Consider the following 20430-nt stretch of genomic DNA (forward strand, 5'->3'; position numbering starts at 1 on the left):
TCTTCTTGATACCACACTGCCACCTAGCCAGTCTAAAAGAGCACGACTCAAATACACACTTTCAGTGAGAACAACAATTTTATTTGATAAACAGGTGTTATCAACAATCTTCCCACATCCGCAGAGTCTTCCTGTCAAACAATAAGGAGACATGCATAATCATTACCTGGACTATCACCATGATATCTTACATCAAGAATTCCATCAACCCCTTTGTCCTCTCGCGATTACCCCCTCCCAGAACCCATTTCCCCACCTTTTATGCAATTCTGTACTATTGGAAATGAAACCTATAAATTTGTGAAGCTTCCTTTGTTCGGGGTCCCTTCACTTCAACTTGCTTGTGTGGACGGATCGCTATTGCAATAGCTTTATTATTTAATTAATAAAGTACCTTGCTTCGTACGTCCTGGTTTGGCCTCTGTTATTTGGTAGGCAGGAGACGCTCAAACTTCGTCTGCCTGCCAGGATACCTGGACTCTTCCTGGGTCAAGGATCCACTTAATTCTAGGACCGTGTAGCTCTGCAAATTTTTACAACAAAATGTATGGTGCCCATGCAGAAACTAGTCACTTCAGTTTCTTGGTTTTGCTAGCATTCTAGCCCAGTTCCTGTGGACACAAATGTACTTTCCCACTGATCAGTGGGGCAGTGATATCAATGCTTGAGCTTACATAATGGTTTGTCTGCTATCTTCTATCAGGTATAAAATCAGCAGGTACAAGGTACAAAACAAATACATTAAAATGCAGACATAAAAGAAGTACAATAAACCTCAGTAAAAGTAATCAGAAAAAGGCTGGCAATAAAATCAGCAGAATGCTTAAATGAACAAAGCAGCCTTCAACAGATGCTGAAACAATGTCACAGGTGGTAACTGCCTTACGTGTGTGTGTGTGTGTGTGTGTGTGTGTGTGTGTGTGTGTGTGACACACAGAGACATACAGAGAAAGAGAGTGATTTCAGAGGTTGGATGCCACTGCGAAAAAGGTTCACCGCCTGGTTGCCATGAGATCTGAAACGGGTTAGATGCACCAAGGCAAAATTAAACTTAATGGAGAGGACCATTAAATATGGGCTGGTCGGGCCCAAGACATTTTGCTGCCTGAGCCAGAATAGCAAATGGCAAACACGCCAAGTAAAGATGCATAGTGCCTAAGGAGATTTTGGCACAAAAGGCAGAACAGCCTATAAGCACTCCCCCCTCCATTCCCTGACGGTAAAAGAACTGTACAACAATAATAAAGTCACTAACAGTTTGCTACCCTTTCACAATATCCCAACCAGCTCCTGATGAAGCTGCCTCACTCCGCTTCCTTTTTAATGCCTTGTTGAAAAACAACTTTTCCTTATTCCCAGGAGAATTTGGATTCTTCACAGTAGAGGGCACTAAAGAACAGCCTTACGACGGAGGAATCCTGGTTTTTATAGGAATGCCTGTGCCATGCAAGCTGGACACGGTCGTTTTGTGTAACATATGTTTCCAGTTAGGTGGAATTATGAGTCCAAATAGCTCAGAGATTGCTTTCTAAGTTCCCATTTTTAAATGTGCATTTTAGGTTCCTCAATTCTCCCATGCAGAAACTGGACTAACACAGCATGACTAAGGGAAGCCTTTCCAAATAGTGGGCTTGCTGCATGGCATAAACCGCTAGCAGTTTCTTATGGGACAAGAGTCTTCATTTTGTGTAAGGCAAACAGAATAAACACTGGGAAAACAAACAGGGAATTTCTTTACCCTTTACAATAGTGCACTTGAATGCCTTAAGCCACCATCTGTCCCACCTTCCTTTCACTGAATTAAGGATGGCTTGCATGGGATTCCTAGGCAGTCTCTCTCTCCCATCTAGACACCAAATCAAGACCTTCTTAACTTTAGCAAAGTTGCTGCATCTTGTGCCTTTGGACCCGAGCCTATAGATTTTATATAGCATGAAATTTGATGATGACAATGATGCAGAGAAACAGTCAAGACACTGGTGTTCTGCAAAATGTGATCTAACAGGTAAAGATTATGAAGGATTTATATATTAAAGTATAAGTTATAAATAATAACAAAAAATGCTGTGTTATCTTTGGTGTAAACACTGGTGTTGAAGCTCTTAATTTAGTGCAGCTGGATGGTGATCCTTAAAACCTTTCTCATTCTCAAAGCGGACTTTGGACTTTGACTAGCAAAGGATTAGTACTGGCTGATATGACTACACATTATATCATGCCTTTTTTGCAGGCACATATTAAAGCAGGCACATCAAGGAAAGTATTCACTGCAATTATAGTTTTTTTTCTCACCAGGGAAGAACTCCAGGAAACCAAACTATTCCCACTATATCTACAAACTTTAAATAATAATAAAAATGAGTTATAGTGTCAACAGTTTCCCCCCCCCCCTTAACACGTTACTTGTATCGATTCCCTTTAAGATTTTTGACAGCCTGCTATTTATACCTATCAACATATTTCATTGTGACAGCTGCCCACTCGCTATAATGTACAGTAATGCTGGAGCCCCACATACAAACAGTGATGGGGGAACTTAGATGGAGGTGCCAAGAGTTTTGATTAAAAATGCCCTGGGATACTGTCCACTTTGCAGAGATCAGCAGGAGTTAGGGAACACATGAACTATAAAATAAGCAGTGCCACATCCTTGGCATATCTGCACCTGTAGGCTTAATAGCTAATTTTGGAAAGTGCAGTTCTGTGAAGGGGTCTAGGGATCTACAACACAAGATTCTTGATACCCTTACCAAACAGAAGCTGCTTGTTCTCTTTTGGAGTAAGCCATTATATTAAATGGCACAGATGTTTTGGATCATGGGTATACCATCTTATTCATACGCAGACACAGCATGTTTTCTAATACAGTATATCCTTAGCATCATGATGGGGGGGAGGACACATTCTTTAATTCTGACCCTCCATAAGTCGCTGGACTCGACAGAAGGTGATCACGTTGTAGTCCAATAACACCTGGAGGGCCACAGGTTCCCTATCCCTGCTTTATTTAAAAACAATGGAAGACTAGATTTTTCTGGAGCAAAAATCAGACAACTATACAACCTTATCTGTGTAAAGGATCTCCTTCTTCCAGGATTTTAGGTGCTTTATAAATCATGGACTATACTAATTAGTCTAGAACTGTACTAATGAAGTCACAGCTGGAGACAGTAATACTTCTTGATACCGGTTCCTAGAATCCAGGGGGTGAGGGTGGGTGGGGGTGCTCTTGCCCCCCGGCCCTGCTTGAGGGTTTCCTATAGGCATCTGGCTGGCCACTGTGGGAACAGGATGCTGAACTAGATGGGCCATTGGCCTGATCCAGCAGACTCTATTTACATTCTTGACTGTCATCCAGCGGCAGCTGCACCATCAGGGTACAGCAGAAAGGGAAGCAAAGTCTCTCCATCGGCTCTACTAAGAGACTCCATGCTTCCTTAGAACTGTTTCCATTCAAGCTGATCATTGTATGGATCTTGTAACTTCTAGAATCGGTATCTGAGTTTGCTTGCTTTCCTCTTCCTCCCCGTCCTCTTTTTCAGCTGGAGAACTGGGTGAAAATGCTCTAAATTAATGCACAAATAATTGTGATTCACAGAAGACAACCCACTTTATAGGACGTTGTTACAAAGATCTTACCTTATGGGCTATTCACACACCAGTCTTGAATTAATAGTAGGTAAGGTAAAGGTAAAGGACCCCTGGAAGGTTAAGTCCAGTCTTATCCACAAGACAAGATTAATAGTTGAGGATGTTTGGAAAATCAAAAGCAGTTCACACACAAATTGCACTCTGGCTAAATCTATTTAATTTCTCTTAGTACATCAGCTTACTTGTTAGCAGGTTCATTAATATTAAGTAAAACAAAATAACCAGCTTTAAAGCATATTTCTTTTTTAAAAAAGCAAGTATTCTTCAATGAATTCTATAAAGCTCAGAAGGTATATATAAAACATATCAAAATTAACTACAGTATTATCTAGGTGGAAATATATCATTTCGGGAATGCAAAGGCTTGATTCTTCTGTCAACACTGGACAAGATAATTCTTTAAATGGCAGCTTTCAGAGATTTCCATCCACAAGGTTAAACCCAGCAGGCCAGCTTAATGCTTTTTCCAGTGAGATATTCATCTGATCTCTTACTCTTGGTGCCTAGGGCAGGCATTCCAGGAAGATGAGTTTTATTAAACACCATGACAGATACTTCTGTCCTATACACACACAGGCTGCTTGATTGTCTACAGCTGCTTTGACTGCAGCAGGATAAACAGAGAGCTGTGCCAAGGCAACATCTAGTACCCAACAAATGGGGCAAAATTCTGCATACCGTACAGATGTCTTACACAACTCCCACCTGCTTTGTAATCCTAGGTGTAGCATTCTAGCCGCAAAGCAAGATTGCTGGGGCTACTTTCTATTCCTGCCCTGATTTCTCTGCCAAAAATGCCCTTGAGTGCCACATAAACTGCCCTAGACTAGTGAGGCTGTAAGGTGGCCCTTTGCACCACCAGTAGAACAAGAATTGTCATTTGCAATGCTGTCAGAAGCCACATGGTCCCAGGACAATCAGATCATAAGGAGCCACCTTATACTGAGATGGACCAACTGCTCATCCAGCTTGGTATTATTTATTTACACTGACTAGTGGTGGCTCTCCAAAGTTTCAGACATGGAGTCTTTCCCAGCCTCACCTGGAGATGCTGGAGAGTGAACCTAGGAGATTCTGCATGCAGTGCAGATGCCCTACCACTGAGCTACCTCCCTTCCCCTACAGCATGGGTGGGCAGCTGGATCTGGTTGGTGGGACAGATTGTTATCTCTCCCCCCTTCACAGGCCACGTTTGACAGACAGGTGGGGGACGATTACTTATCAATCACCTGACATCATGGCACCAGGTGGCCCATTTTTGCCTGCAGGGGTCTTCAGGAGCGTTCTGTGAGGGGCTTCACAAGACCCAAGTAGGACTTTGCAAGCACCACCCATCCATGGTACCTGTAAACCCCCTTTCAGCTGAGCCAGGTCTTCATCTGCCCCACAACTGATAGCATATGTGAAGTCAAGGATAGGGTAGGTGGGTGTGGCTTGGCCAAAATGGCCTTGGGGGCCATGAGAGGAGGTGGGCCTAACTCTAAGTAGGTCTGTGGGCTGGAGATTCCTCACCCCTGACCTACAGCCACAGATCAAGCAGGAGGTACAGAAGAAGAATGAAAGTCTACTGAGGAGTAGTGGTGGGGAAATGGCGTAATCGAGCAGGTGTGTGCAACCCCTTTTATAATGCTAGAACTCATGGGCATGCAATGAAGCTGAATGTTGGAAAATTCAGGATATATTTTTAAAAATAAACACATAAACTATGGCACTCGCTCGCAGTGATGGCCACCAATATAGATGGGTTTGAAAGAGGATTAGATTCTTAATTTCATGAAAGGGCTATAGATGGATACTAGCCATGACAGTTGTGTGTCGCCTCCACAGCTGGAGGTTCCAAATACCAGTTGCTGGAGACTGCAGGAGATGAGAGTACTCTTGGGCTCAGGTCTCGCTTGAGAGCTTCCCATAAGCAGCTTGGCTGGCCACTGAGACAACTGGATGGCCTGATCCAGCAGGATCATCTTATGGGCTCACGTTCTAATCTGATGCTGCTGAACCACAACTCCCAGAAACCCTTAGCTATTGAGACATGCTTGCTGAGGCTGATGGGAGTCATAGTTCTGCCACATCTGAAGGGCCAAAGGTTCCCCACACCTTTAATAGAGGTTTATAAAAGTACTCATGGTTGTGAAATCAGCACAGTGGTGGGGGACATTCTTCAGCCTTCTGGGCAGCCTTCTGGGGGCTGCATGACAGTGGTAGGCAGGGCCAGAGGCAAAAACAGGCAGAGCAATGAATGTAAATGTTACCTTTGTACCATTGGCTAGTTTATACACACACCCCTGCCTCTATCCTCTATCCAGGCAAATGAAACTAATTAAAGGTAAAGGGACCCCTGACCATTAGGTCCAGTCGTGACTGACTCTGGGGTTGCGCCGCTCATCTCGCGTTATTGGCCGAGGGAACAGCTTCCGGGTCATGTGGCCAGCATGACAAGGCCACTTCTGGCAAACCAGAACAGCACACGGAAACACCGTTTACTTTTCCGCTGTAGTGGTACCTATTTATCTGCTTGCACTTTGACGTGCTTTTGAACTGCTAGGTTGGCAGGAGCTGGGACCGAGCAACGGGAGCTCACCCCGTCACGGAGATTCGAACCGCCAACCTTCTGATTGGCTCAGCCCTCTAAAAAACATTTCAGCCACTGAAGGTGGGCACGAAGCAAGGCTGGTGAAAGTGGGCGTGGCTTGCAGAAATGTTCCCTTCCCTTAAGAGAGATAAAAAGCACTACCAGGGCCTGGCAACCCTACCCACAGGGCTCTCACAATTCTCCAGCTGAGAACCAGGACTCCCAAGGTATCTGGAACTGATTGCAAGATGCTTGGCTACATGATGGGTCCAATGCAATAATGTCCTTAAGTTCTTATTTTGTCAAATAATTTCTCTTCCCAAATCCCCCCTTTCTTCCATATTTTCTGGTATTTGCCTGCTTCTGCTGTTGCTCCTGTGTGCTCTAACATGTAGACCAGGGATGGGTAACCTGTGGTTCTGCAGATGCTGTTGGACTTCAATTCCCATCCTCCCCAGCCAGCATGGCCAGCGGTCAGAGATGATGGGAGTTGTAGTCCAACAACATCCAAAAGTTCCCAATCCCTGATATAGACATTCAACAGATGTAGCTCTTTCTGCCTCTCTGGAACACCAGCCCACCATGCAGCATTACTAAGGCCTGGCCAGAATTATGAAAACTTCATCTCCCTGTTTTCCTTTTATGTGTCTCCTTTACGTGCCACTCTTCCTCCATTTCCTCCTACATGCTGTCCTTTTCTTTGTCCACAGATGTTGCTTTTGTCAAGGCCAGCCTGACTAATAGGCAGCAGTACAGTCTGGTCAATTGGGTTGAATGGGGCACTACCGCACCAACTTCAGTTTACCCTCAGTCAACCTCCATCTCCCTGCCTTTTTTCAATTACAATTGGTCCAAAGGATGTAACTGGCTGTCAGCTTCCTCCTCCTTAGCTTCATTGTTTCCTGTGCAGAACTCAGCAAGGAGGAGGATAGGGACAAAATTAGACTTAACTGACTTTGCTTATCATTGACCGTGGTTGTGCCTGTCACTGGCTCTGGCTCCACCTACTGTTGGCCTCCTGCCTTACACTCCAGCAGTCCCAGTGGAGACCAGTCACCACTGTTAGGCAAAGGCGGCTGCCTCAAGGGGTGAGGAATGGAGATGAGATGTTGAAGGGCAGACTTGTGCATGCTGCATAGTCTGCCCTATACCTCTCAGGCGTCATGTGTGGCGGGGGACACTGTCCTGCCTACAATGTTCATTCAACTGACAATTCAGTTGGATTTTGCACACAGAATGGGAGGTGGGGTGCCATCCTTGCCTCAGGCGGCGAAATGCCTTGGGCCAATCCTGCTGGTGAGTAGTTGACACACAATTACTATATTTCTAAATCCAGCCCAGCTAATCAACGTTTTGTTCTTTTGGCCTTACTCATTCTTTTGATCAAAGCACTTGTCAGAGAACGACTCATGTCCAGAGCAGCAAATGATCCATCCCGAATGTTCAGTCTGATCTGTTTTTTCTTTCTTGTTGCTCAGTTGGGAGACATTTCTGAAGACGAAGTTTCAGCGAAAGGGAAATTTGGCCAGGTGCTTCAACAACCGTTCCTTCCGTCTTCAACCCGAATGTGGCAGGCTGCAAGTCTTAACGAAACGCCGTAGCTATTGAAACAGCCACTCCAAGAGGAGATGAGTAGGCATTAGCTAATCCCTGCAGACCGAGTACCAGATAACGGCATCCTTTTTGCAGTGCTTTGCCCACATTCTAGAAGAAAAGAACAGAGAACACTACTGAAGAGCAGGATATACTCAAGAAAGTGACAACATATGCCCCATGTTTCCTCAAGGTGGCATACATGGCTCTCCCAATCTCTCCATTTTAATCTCACGACAACCCTGTAAAGTAGTTTAGGCTGAGAGATTGTGACTGGCCCAAGGTCACCCAGTGAACTTCATATCTGAGTTGAAATTTGAACCCCTGTTTTCCAGATCCTGGTCCAACACTAACCATTACAACCAAACAGAGTATTACATTTCTTTTCAGCTGCAAAAAATATTACTTGAGTGCGGCTCTGTTCTCACAATGCTTTTTGGTCACAAGGAAAGCCAGTGCAGTGTACTAGAAAGAGTGGTGTATTCAGATCTAGGAGACCGGAGTTTGAATCCCTACTTAGCCATGAAGTTCACTGTGGAGCTGGCCACCATCTCTCAGCCTACACTACCACACAGAGCTACTGGTTAATGGTGTGGGGTGCAGCCCCTTAGTTCCTTGGGGGGGGAGCAGGATACATTTGTAACAAGGGCCAGCCCACACGTGAGACAAGGTGAGACAATAATCTCAGGTGCAGGATCCACAGGAACAGCAGATTCCGATATAGATCTTTCTCCCCCTCCCCAGAGACCAAATTGCAAACATGCACTGGATTATGGAGAAAGCTAGAGAGTTCCAGAAAAACATCTACTTCTGCTTCATTGACTACACAAAAGCCTTTGACTGAGTCAACCACAGCAAACTATGGCAAGTTCTTAAATAAATGGGAGTGTCTGATCACCTCATCTGTCTCCTGAGAAATCTCTACGTGGGACAAAAAGCTACAGTTAGAACTGGATATGGAACAACTGTGTGGTTCAAAATTGGGAAAGGAGTATGACAAGGTTGTATATTGTCTCCCTGCTTATTTAACTTATATGCAAAATTCATCATGCGAAAGGCTGGATTGGATGAATCCCAAGCAAGAATTAAGATTTCCAGAAACAATATAAACAACCTCAGATATGCAGATGACACAACTGATGGCAGAAAGTGAGGAGGAATTAAAGAATGAAAGAGAAGAGCGCAAAATGTGGTCTGAAGCTCAACATCAAAAAAACTAAGATCATGGCCACTGGTCCCATCACCTCCTGGTAAATAGAAGGGGAAGAAATGGAGGCAGTGAAAGATTTTACTTTCTTGGGCTCCATGATCACTGCAGATGGTGACAGCAGTCACGAAATTAAAAGACTCCTGCTTCTTAGGAGAAAAGCGATGACAAACCTAGACAGCATCTTAAAAAGCAGAGACATCACCTTGCCAACAAAGGTCTGATAGTTAAAGCTATGGTTTTCCCAGTAGTGGTGTATGGACTCCCTGGAAAAGACCCTGATGTTGGGAAAGATTGAGGGCACAAGGAGAAGGGGACGACAGAGGACAAGATGGTTGGACAGTGTTCTCAAAGCTACCAACATGAGTTTGCCAAACTGTGGGAGGCAGTGGAAGACAGGAGTGCCTGGCGTGCTCTGGTCCATGGGGTCACGAAGAGTCGGACACGACTAAATGACTAAACAACAACAACAACAACAACAACAACAACAACAACAACAACAATGTCATCAGCTTTGCAATATTTGGTATTTTTGAATATTAGTGACCTTTGTTTACAGGTAGGTAGCTGTGTTGGTCTGGCGTAGTCGAAACAAAATAATTTCCCCCCCTTCCACTAGCACCTTAGAGACCAACTAAGTTTGTCATTGGTATGAGCTTTCGTGTGCATGCACGAAATCTGAAGAAGTGTGCGTGCACACGAAAGCTCATACCAATGACAAACTTAGTTGGTCTCTAAGTGACCTTTGTGTTCACTTAAATTTTGTTGATTGTTTTTTAGTAATTTGTTCTAATTTTTATTAGGTATCATTGTTGCACTGCACTCTTTAGACTCTTTCTTTTTATGTGAATCTATGACTATCACTTTTTTGAAAAAGCCTATATTTAGATAGGTAAGGTTGTTGCCTTTATTTTATAATGTAATAAGTAACAAGCCTTAAGGAATAGAGGGTTGAAAAGACATTAAAAATAACAAAAGGCAGCTCCCCCAGATTCTTGCTGGGGCAAATGAACCAAACTCCCACTGGAAGCTGGAGGCTGCTATGCTATTGTTGCAAATACTTGGTACTGGAGGAGTGTATGAAACTCCCTGGAATTCAAGCTATTTCCTTTAGACTGAGATTGCCTCAAGTACTAGATTACAAAACACCAGCTGTCTATCACCATGGGCTCATTCATCAGTTCATACTCAGGAAAAGCTTACTTGTGGATTGTTGGGGCAGTCTGAATACAAAATTGGTCATATCCACACTATACATTCAAAACATTAGGATACCACATTAATTATCAAACGCTAATGCTATTCTAGGCTGCATATACAGAAATATAGGGTCCTCATCAAGGGATGTAATAGTTCCGCTGCATTTCGCCTTGAGCATACCACTCCTGGGGGACTGTGTCCAGTTCTGGGCGCCACTATTTAAGAAGGATATTGACAAGCTGGAACGTGTGCAGAGGAGGGCTACCAAGATTATCAAGGTCACCTTATGAGGAATTGTTGAGGGAGTTGAATATGTTTAGCATGGATAGGAGGAGACTGAGAGGAGATATAATAGCTATCTTCAAATATCTTAAGGGCTGTCACATGGAAGATGGAGCAAGCTTGCTTTCTTTTTATCTGGAGGGTGGGACCCAAACCAATGGCTTCAAGTGATAAACAATAAGATTCCAACTAAACATTGGGAAGAACTTTCTGATGGCAAGAGCTGTTTGGCAGTGGGATGGACTGCCTTGGAAGGTGGTGGATTTTCCTTCATTGGAGGTTTTTAAGAAGAGGTTGGATGGCCATAGGTCATGGGTATTTTAGCTGAGACTCCTGTATTGCAGGCGGTTGAACTAGTTGACCCTCAGGGGCCTTTCTAACTCTTCAATTCTATGAAGTGGCTAAATTTTGGCCCTTTGGTCCAAACTAATTCTAAAACTTGCTGCATCAGCAAGCTTAAGGCAGGGCAGTGATTGAACTTGTGGCCCTCTAGTTGTTGGACTACAAATCCCATCATCCCTGACCACAGGCCATGTTGGCTGGGCTGCTGGGAATTGTAATCCAACATTATCTGGAAGGTTCAGAGTTCCCCATCTCTGTAATAGGGCCTACAAATGATTGCACAATCACACCTCTTTAAAATGCACTGGTGCAGCCAACTCCCTATCAAATGCTTCGAATGGTGTGAAGTCATTGGTGCAAGATCAGAATAAATTCCTGTTTGAGGAAGAGAAGGATGAAGCTGGAAAGCCACCAACAGAGGTGATCACATAGAGGACACCATTGTCTCATCCTCTATCTAGCCTTGGTCAAATTACTTTACCTCTTTTGTTTCATTGGGCCTGGCAGAGATTGTGTCATAAAATGCTTGGACCTCGGCCAAAACAATGGAGCCCTGATTTCAGCAGGGCTCAAGGTACTTTCCAACACAAACAAACAGCATGACCTTTGTGTTTATTTCATATACATGATGAAGCAATATTTAAGAGGCAGGTTGTGAAAGTCTCACCGAAACCTGTAGCAAATGACACAGACAACAAATCATGGCCATCAAACTCCCTGTGTACACACACTACACCTTTAAATCACATTTGAAGCACATTTCCCCCCTCAAAGAATTATTGGCACTGCACTTTGTTAAGGGTTACTGGAATTGTAACTCTTTGAGGGGTAAACTACAATGCCCATAATTCTTTGAGGAAAAGAATGTGTTTCAAATGTGCTTTAAAGGTGACATGACTGCTGCATGGTGGATCTTATATACAAGACTATCAGCACCAACACACGAGCTAATCATCCTTTCAGTTGACCCATACAATATATGAAATTTCCACAGACAACCTGATGCTTACTATTTTGTCCAGGGATAGGGAACCTATGGCCATTGTCCCTGACTGAATGACCTTGGACCAGTCACTTGGGCCAGAGTAACCTACTTCACAGGGTTGTTGTAAGGATAAAAGGGGAGAGGGTCATTTATATCCCAATGAGTTCAAGGTGGAATACATGGCTCTCCCCACCCCTCCATTTTATCCTCGCAACCACCCTGTGAGGTAAATTAGGCTGGGAGACAGTGACTGGCCAACAGTCACCCAGTGAGCTTCCTGGCTGAGTGGGGATTTGAACCCTGGTTCCCCAGGTCCTAGTCCAACATTCTAACCACTACACCACACTGGCCACCTTGACCTCCTTGCAGAAAAGGGTTGGTATGGGGAAAGGCTGGTAATTCCAATGACAGGGCATCTGCTTTGTATGCAGAAGTTCCCAGGTTCAATCCCCAGCATATCCAGTCCAGGCAGCATCTCCCCGAGAGCCCCTGACAGTCATTGTAGACTGAACAAGATGGACCAATAGTTTGATTCAGTATAAGGCAGTTTCCTATGTTCTTAAAAGGACAGGTATAGGTATAATGAATGAATGAATGAATGAATGAATGAATGAATGAATGAATGAATAGCAAGAGTAGTATTTTCAGTGGTAAAACTCTTGCAGTAAACCAGCAGCAAAGTGTTAATGCTGATGCTGCAGTTGGACGCAGAACGGAAGGGAGGTCTATTATTCTATCTCTTTGTCTCTGTTGCAGAGGGTGGGAAACAAACCTCACACTTCTTGCTAATTGGAACATTGTCAAAGTAAGGATGCCAAGCGAAGAAATGTGGCACAAAGAGATGCAAAGCATCTGTCACGTGGATTAGCTTAGAGTATTTTACAGACTGAAATGGCAGGTCACTCTTTTGATCTACAGGAATGCTGGCTTCAGCTCCGATAGGACTGGTTTCGTCTTAAAAGGGAAAGGGAAAGGGAAAAGGGGGCGGGTGTGTGAAATCCAGCAGGCTCCTTCACTGGATTTAACTTGTTATTTGTTTTTTCAAAGACAATTCTGTTTGTGCTGCAAGAGCAGCCTTCTGCTACAAGAATTATCCAACGAAGATCGCATGAATGTAAAGTTGTTATTACGTACTTATAAGTGGAGCCTGCAACAAAATGCTGCACTCCTTTTTTTTTCTTCAGGATTCCAACCACTCAATTTCCCCTTGTCCCCTCCCAACAGTCAACCAACCAGCATTCTGTAGCCACTGAGCGGCATCCTCAGTCCTCACTAGGTTCTTTGCGGGGAGGAGTGTCCTTCACCTTTTATCTAAGGATATATAGATATTTAATTCTCAAACATGGTTATGAACTCCCTCAAACCTGCTAAGAGGGTAAGAGGTCTCTTCTGGATCAGGCCAGTGGCCCACGCCCACCTAGTGCAGCATCCTGCTCTCACAGTGACCAGCCAGATGCCCATGGGAAGCCTGAAAGCAGCACCTGGGCACAACAACACTATCCATCTTCTGCTGTTTCCCTGCTGTCGGCATTCAGAAGTACCAGTGGAGGTAACAGCACAGCCATCAGAGTTAGTAGCCAGTCACTGATACCCCCTCTTGTTTTCTGTGTGCTGTTTTGCCTACAGAAACAACAGCATTCACAGTCTGGGCACTGTAAACAGAGGGATGTATTATGCCTCATCTGGCGCTGTGGTTAAACCACTGAGCCTAGGGCTTGCTGATCAGAAGGTCAGTGGTTCGAATCCCTGTGACGGGGTGAGCTCCCGTTGCTTGGTCCCAGCTCCTGCCAACCTAGCTGTTCGAAAGCACGTCAAAATGCAAGTAGATAAATAGGAACCGCTACAGCGGAAAGGTAAACAGCCTTTCCATGTGCTGCTCTGATTTGCCAGAAGCGGCTTTGTCATGCTGGCCACATGACCTGGAAGCTATACGCCAGCTCCCTCGGCCAATAATGCAAGATGAGCGCACAACCCCAGAGTCGGTCACGACTGGACCTAATGGTCAGGGGTCCCTTTACCTTTTTATCTGTCTACATGAAGTTTCATAACGGGGAAGAATAGGATCCCCTTTCCCAAGTAGTTTGCAATCTAAACAGGCAACAGGGAAGGTGAAATGGGGATTGGAGAGAGAAGCAAATGTGTGAGCAAAAGCAGGTTTACGCACTTAATACTTTGCTACAGGAAGATGGATTAAGAGGTTTTTAAGCCTTGTAGAAAGACTTGGATTTTGAGGAGGGTGTTGAAGGGGTGGGGAAGACAGAGAGAGAGAGAAGGAGGGGGAGAGAGAGATGGCATCACATACATGGTCTGGGAGCAAGGAGAAAATTTCACCCATACTGGGCAGCATAGGAGAATGTGCAGCAGGAGACTCACTTGAAGGTGGCAAAGCTGTAGGTGTGGTCATAACAAGGAAACCAGGACTGGTGTGGTCTAGGGGAGTTCAGATCATCAGCACAAAGTAATCCATGCTCTGGTAACCTCCAGGCTAGATTACAGCAATGCACTCAATGGGGCTTTGAAGATGGTTTGGAGGCAGCAGCTGGTGCAAAATGCTCCAGTTGTTTGGAATAACGCAATACCGCTTCTGATGAGTATGCAGTGGCAACCTACATGCTACAAATAGGGTTGCCAGACTCAATAGAGGGCAGGACTTCTGTGCCTTTAATTGCCCTGCTCTCTTTTGAGTCTGGAAACCTTAAAGAGAAACCAGCAGACCCTTTGCTAAACAAAGGGTTTGTTTGTTTGTTTAGCAAAGGGTCTGCTGGTTTCTCTTTAAGGTTTCCAAACTCAAAAAAGAGCAGGGCAATTAAAGGCACAGAAGTCCTGTCCTCTATTGAGCCTGGCAACCCTGGCTACAAAGCCCAAATCAAAGTTTTAATGCTTCCCAGTTATCTAAAGAAGCATCTCCCTTGGCGTTGTCCTGCCTGGGCATTTAAGATTTGTCAGGAAGGTCCTTCTTGTCACTCCATCACGAAGCAAAACCTTAGGTGCTTTAGCTTGAGACAGGGTCTTTTCAGTGATGGCACCTTGAATACGACATGTTCTTCCCTCGAGGCATGATTGGCACCAACATGGTTCAACTATTGGCACCAGTTGAAAAAACACATCAGAAGGCTGTTGAGATATTGAGCCACCTGGTACGGATACAGGACAGGCTTACTTGAGGGCAGTGGCGGTGGTGGAAAACAGGCAGGGGTGGGGCTGGCGTGCATCCCGGGGTGTGGCATGCCACCTGTGGGGGCATGGCGCCCAGTGCAGGCAGGGGAGCAGCTGCGATGGCACCCCACCAGGATCACACTGCCGGGGTCGGTGTGCTCCCCCCGCACTCTTCTTCCTCCACCAGTGCTTGAGGGATCCCCTTACCCCATATATGCCCATTCAGCCACTTTGATTTGAGGAACTAGTGCTTTTACAAGCACCACAAAATATTGGTCCTGCACTGGTAGGGAACTGAATTTTCAGCAGCACTTACATTTTTGAACTCCTTGCCCATTGATATTAGGCAGGTGCCTTCATTGTATTGTTTTTGTTGTGCCTGCTAAACTATTTGTTGCTTAGGCAAGCCCACCCACATATGTAAGGTTGCATGCATTTTAATCGGCTTTTTAAAAAAAAAGGTATACTTCAAACCACTGATTTTATGTATACTTCGATTTTTGAGGCCAGCTTGTCTTTAACTTCTGCTTTTATTGATAATTATAATGTAATTATAATGGAATTATCTAATCATGCCCTTCCTCCAATTAGATGTTTTGACAAGAGGCATACATATTTTATAAATAAATAATACATATTTTATAATTAAATAAATAAATATAACTATTCAGATAGTTTTATTGACTAGTTTTGTATTGTTTTTATCTGAATGTGACCTTATTTGAATTTGCTTTTTAGTGAAGCAAGTGATACAAAATTTTCTGGTACCTCAGGTTACGGACGCTTCAGGTTACAGACTCCACTAACCCAGATATAGTACCTCAGGTTAAGAACTTTACTTCAGGATGAGAACAGAAATCGCAGCATGGCGGCAGCAGGAGGCCCCATTAGCTAAAGTGGTACCTCAGGTTAAGAACAGTTTCAGGTTAAGAACGGACCTCCAGAACGAATTAAGTTCTTAACCTGAGGTACCACTGTAACTAAAACAAAATGGAATTAAAAACAATAAACTTTTAGTGTACAAATTTAAACAACTGATTGCATTCAGAATAGCAGAATTACAAAGAAAATGAACATTCTTGTCTCCGGCCACTTTGCCACCTGATACACACATGCATATATAACCTGATACACACATGCATATATATAGGATCCACCCTATTCTTTTATTGTAATTTGTTTTAATGGATTTTAATATTGTGTTTTTATATTGTTGTGACCTACACTGGGACCATTTTATGAAGGGCAGGTAAGGAATCAAATTGCTACTATTAATTTGATTATAATAAGAATTTTGGTTTCGGCGTTTATTAAACCCTTTTCTTCTTTAATGAGATCCCCACCAACTCTTTTAAAGAGTGTTGCTGTCAACTATCTAAGACCAGCTGCTGCATTAATTATAACAAAATTAACTGTTATTATTTATGAGGGTAAGAATTCAGCTTTCCTAATCAGGCATCTGAATAGTAAGGAGTGAAGCTTTTAATGATCAAAACTTGAAATGAAATAAGCTATATGATTTTTTTTTATTTAATATACATTTTTAGAGAACATTGAAAATGGCTCATATGCAGGATGCCACTGTGTCATACATCCTGCCAAGAGAAAGTATGGCTGTATTTCATTGATACACAATTGCCACACTATTGCATTTTTGATTACAGTTTCTCTTTTGTACCTACAACCACCCAATTCAGATTTGTAACCAAGTCTCATCACAGTGACTTGCCAAAGGCAATTGTATATACTTGCACTTGATTCAATTAATTTCCACAGCATGTATTTTGCAGGTTTTCTTGTTCATCCTGAAAGGAAGTGTGCAAAATAGAGCAGTTATTTTATCTGCCAAGCCATTTAAAATCTACCATAGTGTTTTTGCCAGTTGAATAAGTTTCTGGTTTATTTCTTCATATGTTTTTTATTATTATTTATCTTTTGCCTCAGTTTTTATTGTTTGGTTTAATATTGAATGGATATTTGTATTTTTGTATATAACTCGATGAAATCTATATATAGATGAAGATTTGCCTCTTTCAATACTTTTAACCATTATGGGATTCTTAACTTAGTCCTCATCCAACTCCAATGTGGAGTGCTGGTTTTAACTTACAAAGCCCTAAGGGTAGGGAACCTGTGGCTCTATGGTTGGGTTACAACTGTTTTCATCCCTGGCCACTGGCCACGCTGGGGCTGATGAGAATTGGAATCCAATAACAACTGTAGAGCAGCAAAGTACCTTAAGAACCCCCTCTCGCCCATGACCTTGCTCTTAGATGAGCATCAGAGACCCTCCTCCATCCATGGAAGTATAACAGAAAAGACGGTCTTTTCCACTGAGGTACCACTGAGGGCCTTCTCGGTGGTGGCGCCTGCCCTGTGGAACGCCCTCCCATCAGATGTCAAAGAGAAAAACAGCTACCAGATTTTTAGAAGACATCTGAAGGCAGCCCTGTTTAGGGCTGTTGTGCTAGAACCTTAACACGACAAGGGAAGAAATTTCACTTCACTTTAATGATAGTGAATGTAGAGGGTGGCTGTTATTTTGCACGACTTAATTTGGGTTTAGGGTATCTTTTAGCCACAAACAAACACCTGGCCTCTCTGTGTGTGCATTTTAACACAAAAAGTCTATGTATCTTCATGGTCCTTTTTTTTATTTCCTTTTATAAAACCAGTGTTCCACAGTTGCTACAAAATTATATTTCCTAATTAGAGCAATAGACAACAAAACCGACCCAGATCCCATAGCTGCCAAGTTCTCCCTTTTCTCACGAGGAAGCCTATTCAGCATAAGGGAATTTCCCTTTAAAAAGGGATAACTTGGCAGCTATGCCCAGATCCCTTTTTGTCTTGCGAAAGCCCCACTCTGACTATGTGGTTTCTCAAAGGATTCTTCCCGAAATCCCTGCACTGAGCAAACTAGATGACCTCCAAGATCCCGTCCAACTTCAACATCCTACAGTCCTTCAAAAGCAGGTTGCTTCAGATTTGCAATGAACATGCACACAAGGATGTCAACAACTGGGACTGTTGCTATGACCTCTGAAAGCAAGAAAGGACAGTCTTGGATCACTGTACAGAAGACCTTACGAATGCTGGGAGAACTGAACTGAGCACCATCCTAGACCCTCCTACACACGTTCTGTAGGAGTCATCTGAATAGAAAGGCTAAGCATATATCCTTGCGCACAAGGCCCAGCCCAAGAGATTTTGGCACCTGAGAAAAACAAGTGCTTTCTCAGCCAAGCCCACCCAGGAAGAAGGGGAGGTCTTTAAGCAGAGGCTTGACAGCCATCTGTCAAGAAGGCTTTGATGGTGTTTCCTGCTTGGCAGGGGGTTGGACTGGATGGCCCTTGTGGTCTCTTCCAACTCTATGATTCTATGGTTCCATGATTCTAAGATCTGCATCAGGAACAAAGGAGGAATAGAGATCTACATCAGGATCTGCTGCCTCCGCGGGTCCTGCCACCTGAGGCCAGGGGTACCAACTTGATTAAAATATTGGGGGAGCCCAAGTAAGTCCCGCTCCATATAATTGATCACATGACACGGCACATGCACAACATATGAATGGCAATGTCCATCAACTTAGGACCCCCAACCCCTCAAAAAATTTTTGGGGGGCGGGGTAAGGGACCTCCATCCCTAGGAGGGTTCCCGTGCCTGAGATGATTACCAGCCTCCTGGATGGGCCGGCTCTGCTTGCACGCCCCTTAGACCAAATATCCCACATTCCCGCAACCTAATTCGATTTCGCATTGAAAAGGTGCCTATGTCGCGGTTGGGTGAGATCCAGTTTTTTACCACTCTGTCAACAAGGTCGCGAGTGCTAGCGAAGTGTGGTGAAGCCATTTCCAGTTCAACAATCTGATGTGTCCAGAAGTCCCCCAGTTCTTTTTAAATACATTTGTTTTACTATATATGACTGAAGTCTGCCCTCATCCTATCCGAGAGCCGGGGCGCTGAGGCTGGGCAAGACACTCGCCTAGCTAGGCTGACCCCCCCCCCCCGAATAACGGATCTGCGCGCGATGATCCGCAGAGCGCGCAGGGCCTCGGGGCGCAGCCTACCTTGCCGTATTTCTTGAGCTTCCTCCTGCGCTTCTTGCTCTTGCGCTCGGCTTTGGGCTGCTGCTCGTCTCCCGCCCCGCCGAGAGGCTCGTACTTGTCCGGGAGGACGGCGAAGGCGACTTTCTTGGAGGCGCAGCCGGACTCCCCCTCTTCAGCTTGGCCGCTTGGGGCTGTCTGCCTCCTCTCCTCCTCCTCTTCCTCTTCTTCTTCCTCGTCCTTTTCCAGGATAGAGATTTCGTCCTCCGCAGGCCCCCGTCGGGGGTAGTTGGCTCTCCGGGTCCCCCCGACGGTCATCGCGCCCGGAGGTCGCCCGGCGGGGAATCCGCAGGCGGCACTGGGGAAGAAGAGCCTAAGGCACCTTCGCTCCCTTACCTCAGCCGAGCGCGCAGGAGGAGATCCGCGCGCCGGGCCAGCGGGAGGAAAGTAACAGGTGGCGCTCAAGGGACACTTTCGCATAGGCGGCGCCAGCGCCAAGGCCGCAGCCTGCCCTCCCTGTGTCCCCACAAAAGGGCAGCGGGCGGGGAGAGTCTGCTTCCTGAGGCTTGGCAGCTGATCCAAGAAGTCCAACATCCTGTGCCAAAGGGCGCTGTTGACAAAACACACACACACACGGTATTTCCAGGGCTTCCCGTTCCTGTTGCACCAAGCACTTCACATACCAACGCACAATAGCCATGATCGGTAGGCTGAGGCAGGAAAAACAATGCCGTTGTGTGCGACTGAACTCTTTAAAAAAAGTGCAGCCTCAATAGGAGGAGAAGGGCTATTTGATCTAATTGCTTCTTCTGAAGTTTCAAGCAATAAAGCAGATGGGACTTGACAGTTGATTTGGAAAAGTTTTCCCTGACATCTTCTGCTTTCCCTCTTCCGCTTCCACACCCAATAAAGTGTGAGGCCTACTTGCAGCACGAGGTGTTTCGCTGCAGCTCGGTGGGACAGGATCTGGTCCCAGGTTCAATCAGTGACCTCTCTAGGTAGGGCTGGAGTGTCATCGTCCCCACCTTAAATCCGGGACAACTGCTGCCAGTCAGTGTAGACAGACTGAATATGGTTGCTAGGAATCACAAGTGAGGCAAGTGATGTGGCAGTGAGGACCTGCTTTCTGGCTTCCCATAAGCATGTTCTTAGCCACTATGAGATGCTGGACTAGGTGGGCTATTGGTCTGATCTAGCAGACTCTTCTTATGCTCTTATGATTCATAAGCCTTATAGCATTCTTTGAAATCAAGTTGACATAATGCATATGGTGGCCTGGCCCCCCTGTCTCCATTGTTACCCCTGACCTTGTTTCATTCACCAGGACAGCCAGAAGTAGGTTTTGTCTCCATTGTTACCCCTGACCTTGTTTCATTCACCAGGACAGCCAGAAGTA

The 20430-nt window shown here is 44.8% G+C and overlaps 1 protein-coding gene across 2 annotated transcripts; it reads right to left on the bottom strand.

The window, feature by feature from the left end:
• Positions 1-2242: 2242 nt before the first annotated feature.
• Positions 2243-19764, bottom strand: C3H1orf115 (chromosome 3 C1orf115 homolog). Of its 2 annotated transcripts, none has more exons than XM_035111380.2 (2): positions 19059-19622; positions 2243-7927 (listed from the first exon to the last, which is right to left on the bottom strand). In XM_035111380.2, exons 1-2 carry the CDS (start codon positions 19512-19514, stop codon positions 7808-7810), a joined length of 576 nt encoding a protein of 191 aa, XP_034967271.1. In that variant the 5' UTR covers positions 19515-19622; the 3' UTR covers positions 2243-7807. The 2 variants fall into 2 exon arrangements, with proteins under 2 accessions (XP_034967271.1, XP_034967272.2); XM_035111381.2 differs by lacking the exon at positions 2243-7927 and adding an exon at positions 15447-16793 and having other exon boundaries at positions 19059-19764.
• Between the last annotated feature and the right edge of the window lie 666 nt (positions 19765-20430).

The sequence above is a fragment of the Zootoca vivipara genome, chromosome 3 (genome assembly GCF_963506605.1).
Source record: "Zootoca vivipara chromosome 3, rZooViv1.1, whole genome shotgun sequence".
NCBI lineage: Eukaryota > Metazoa > Chordata > Lepidosauria > Squamata > Lacertidae > Zootoca > Zootoca vivipara.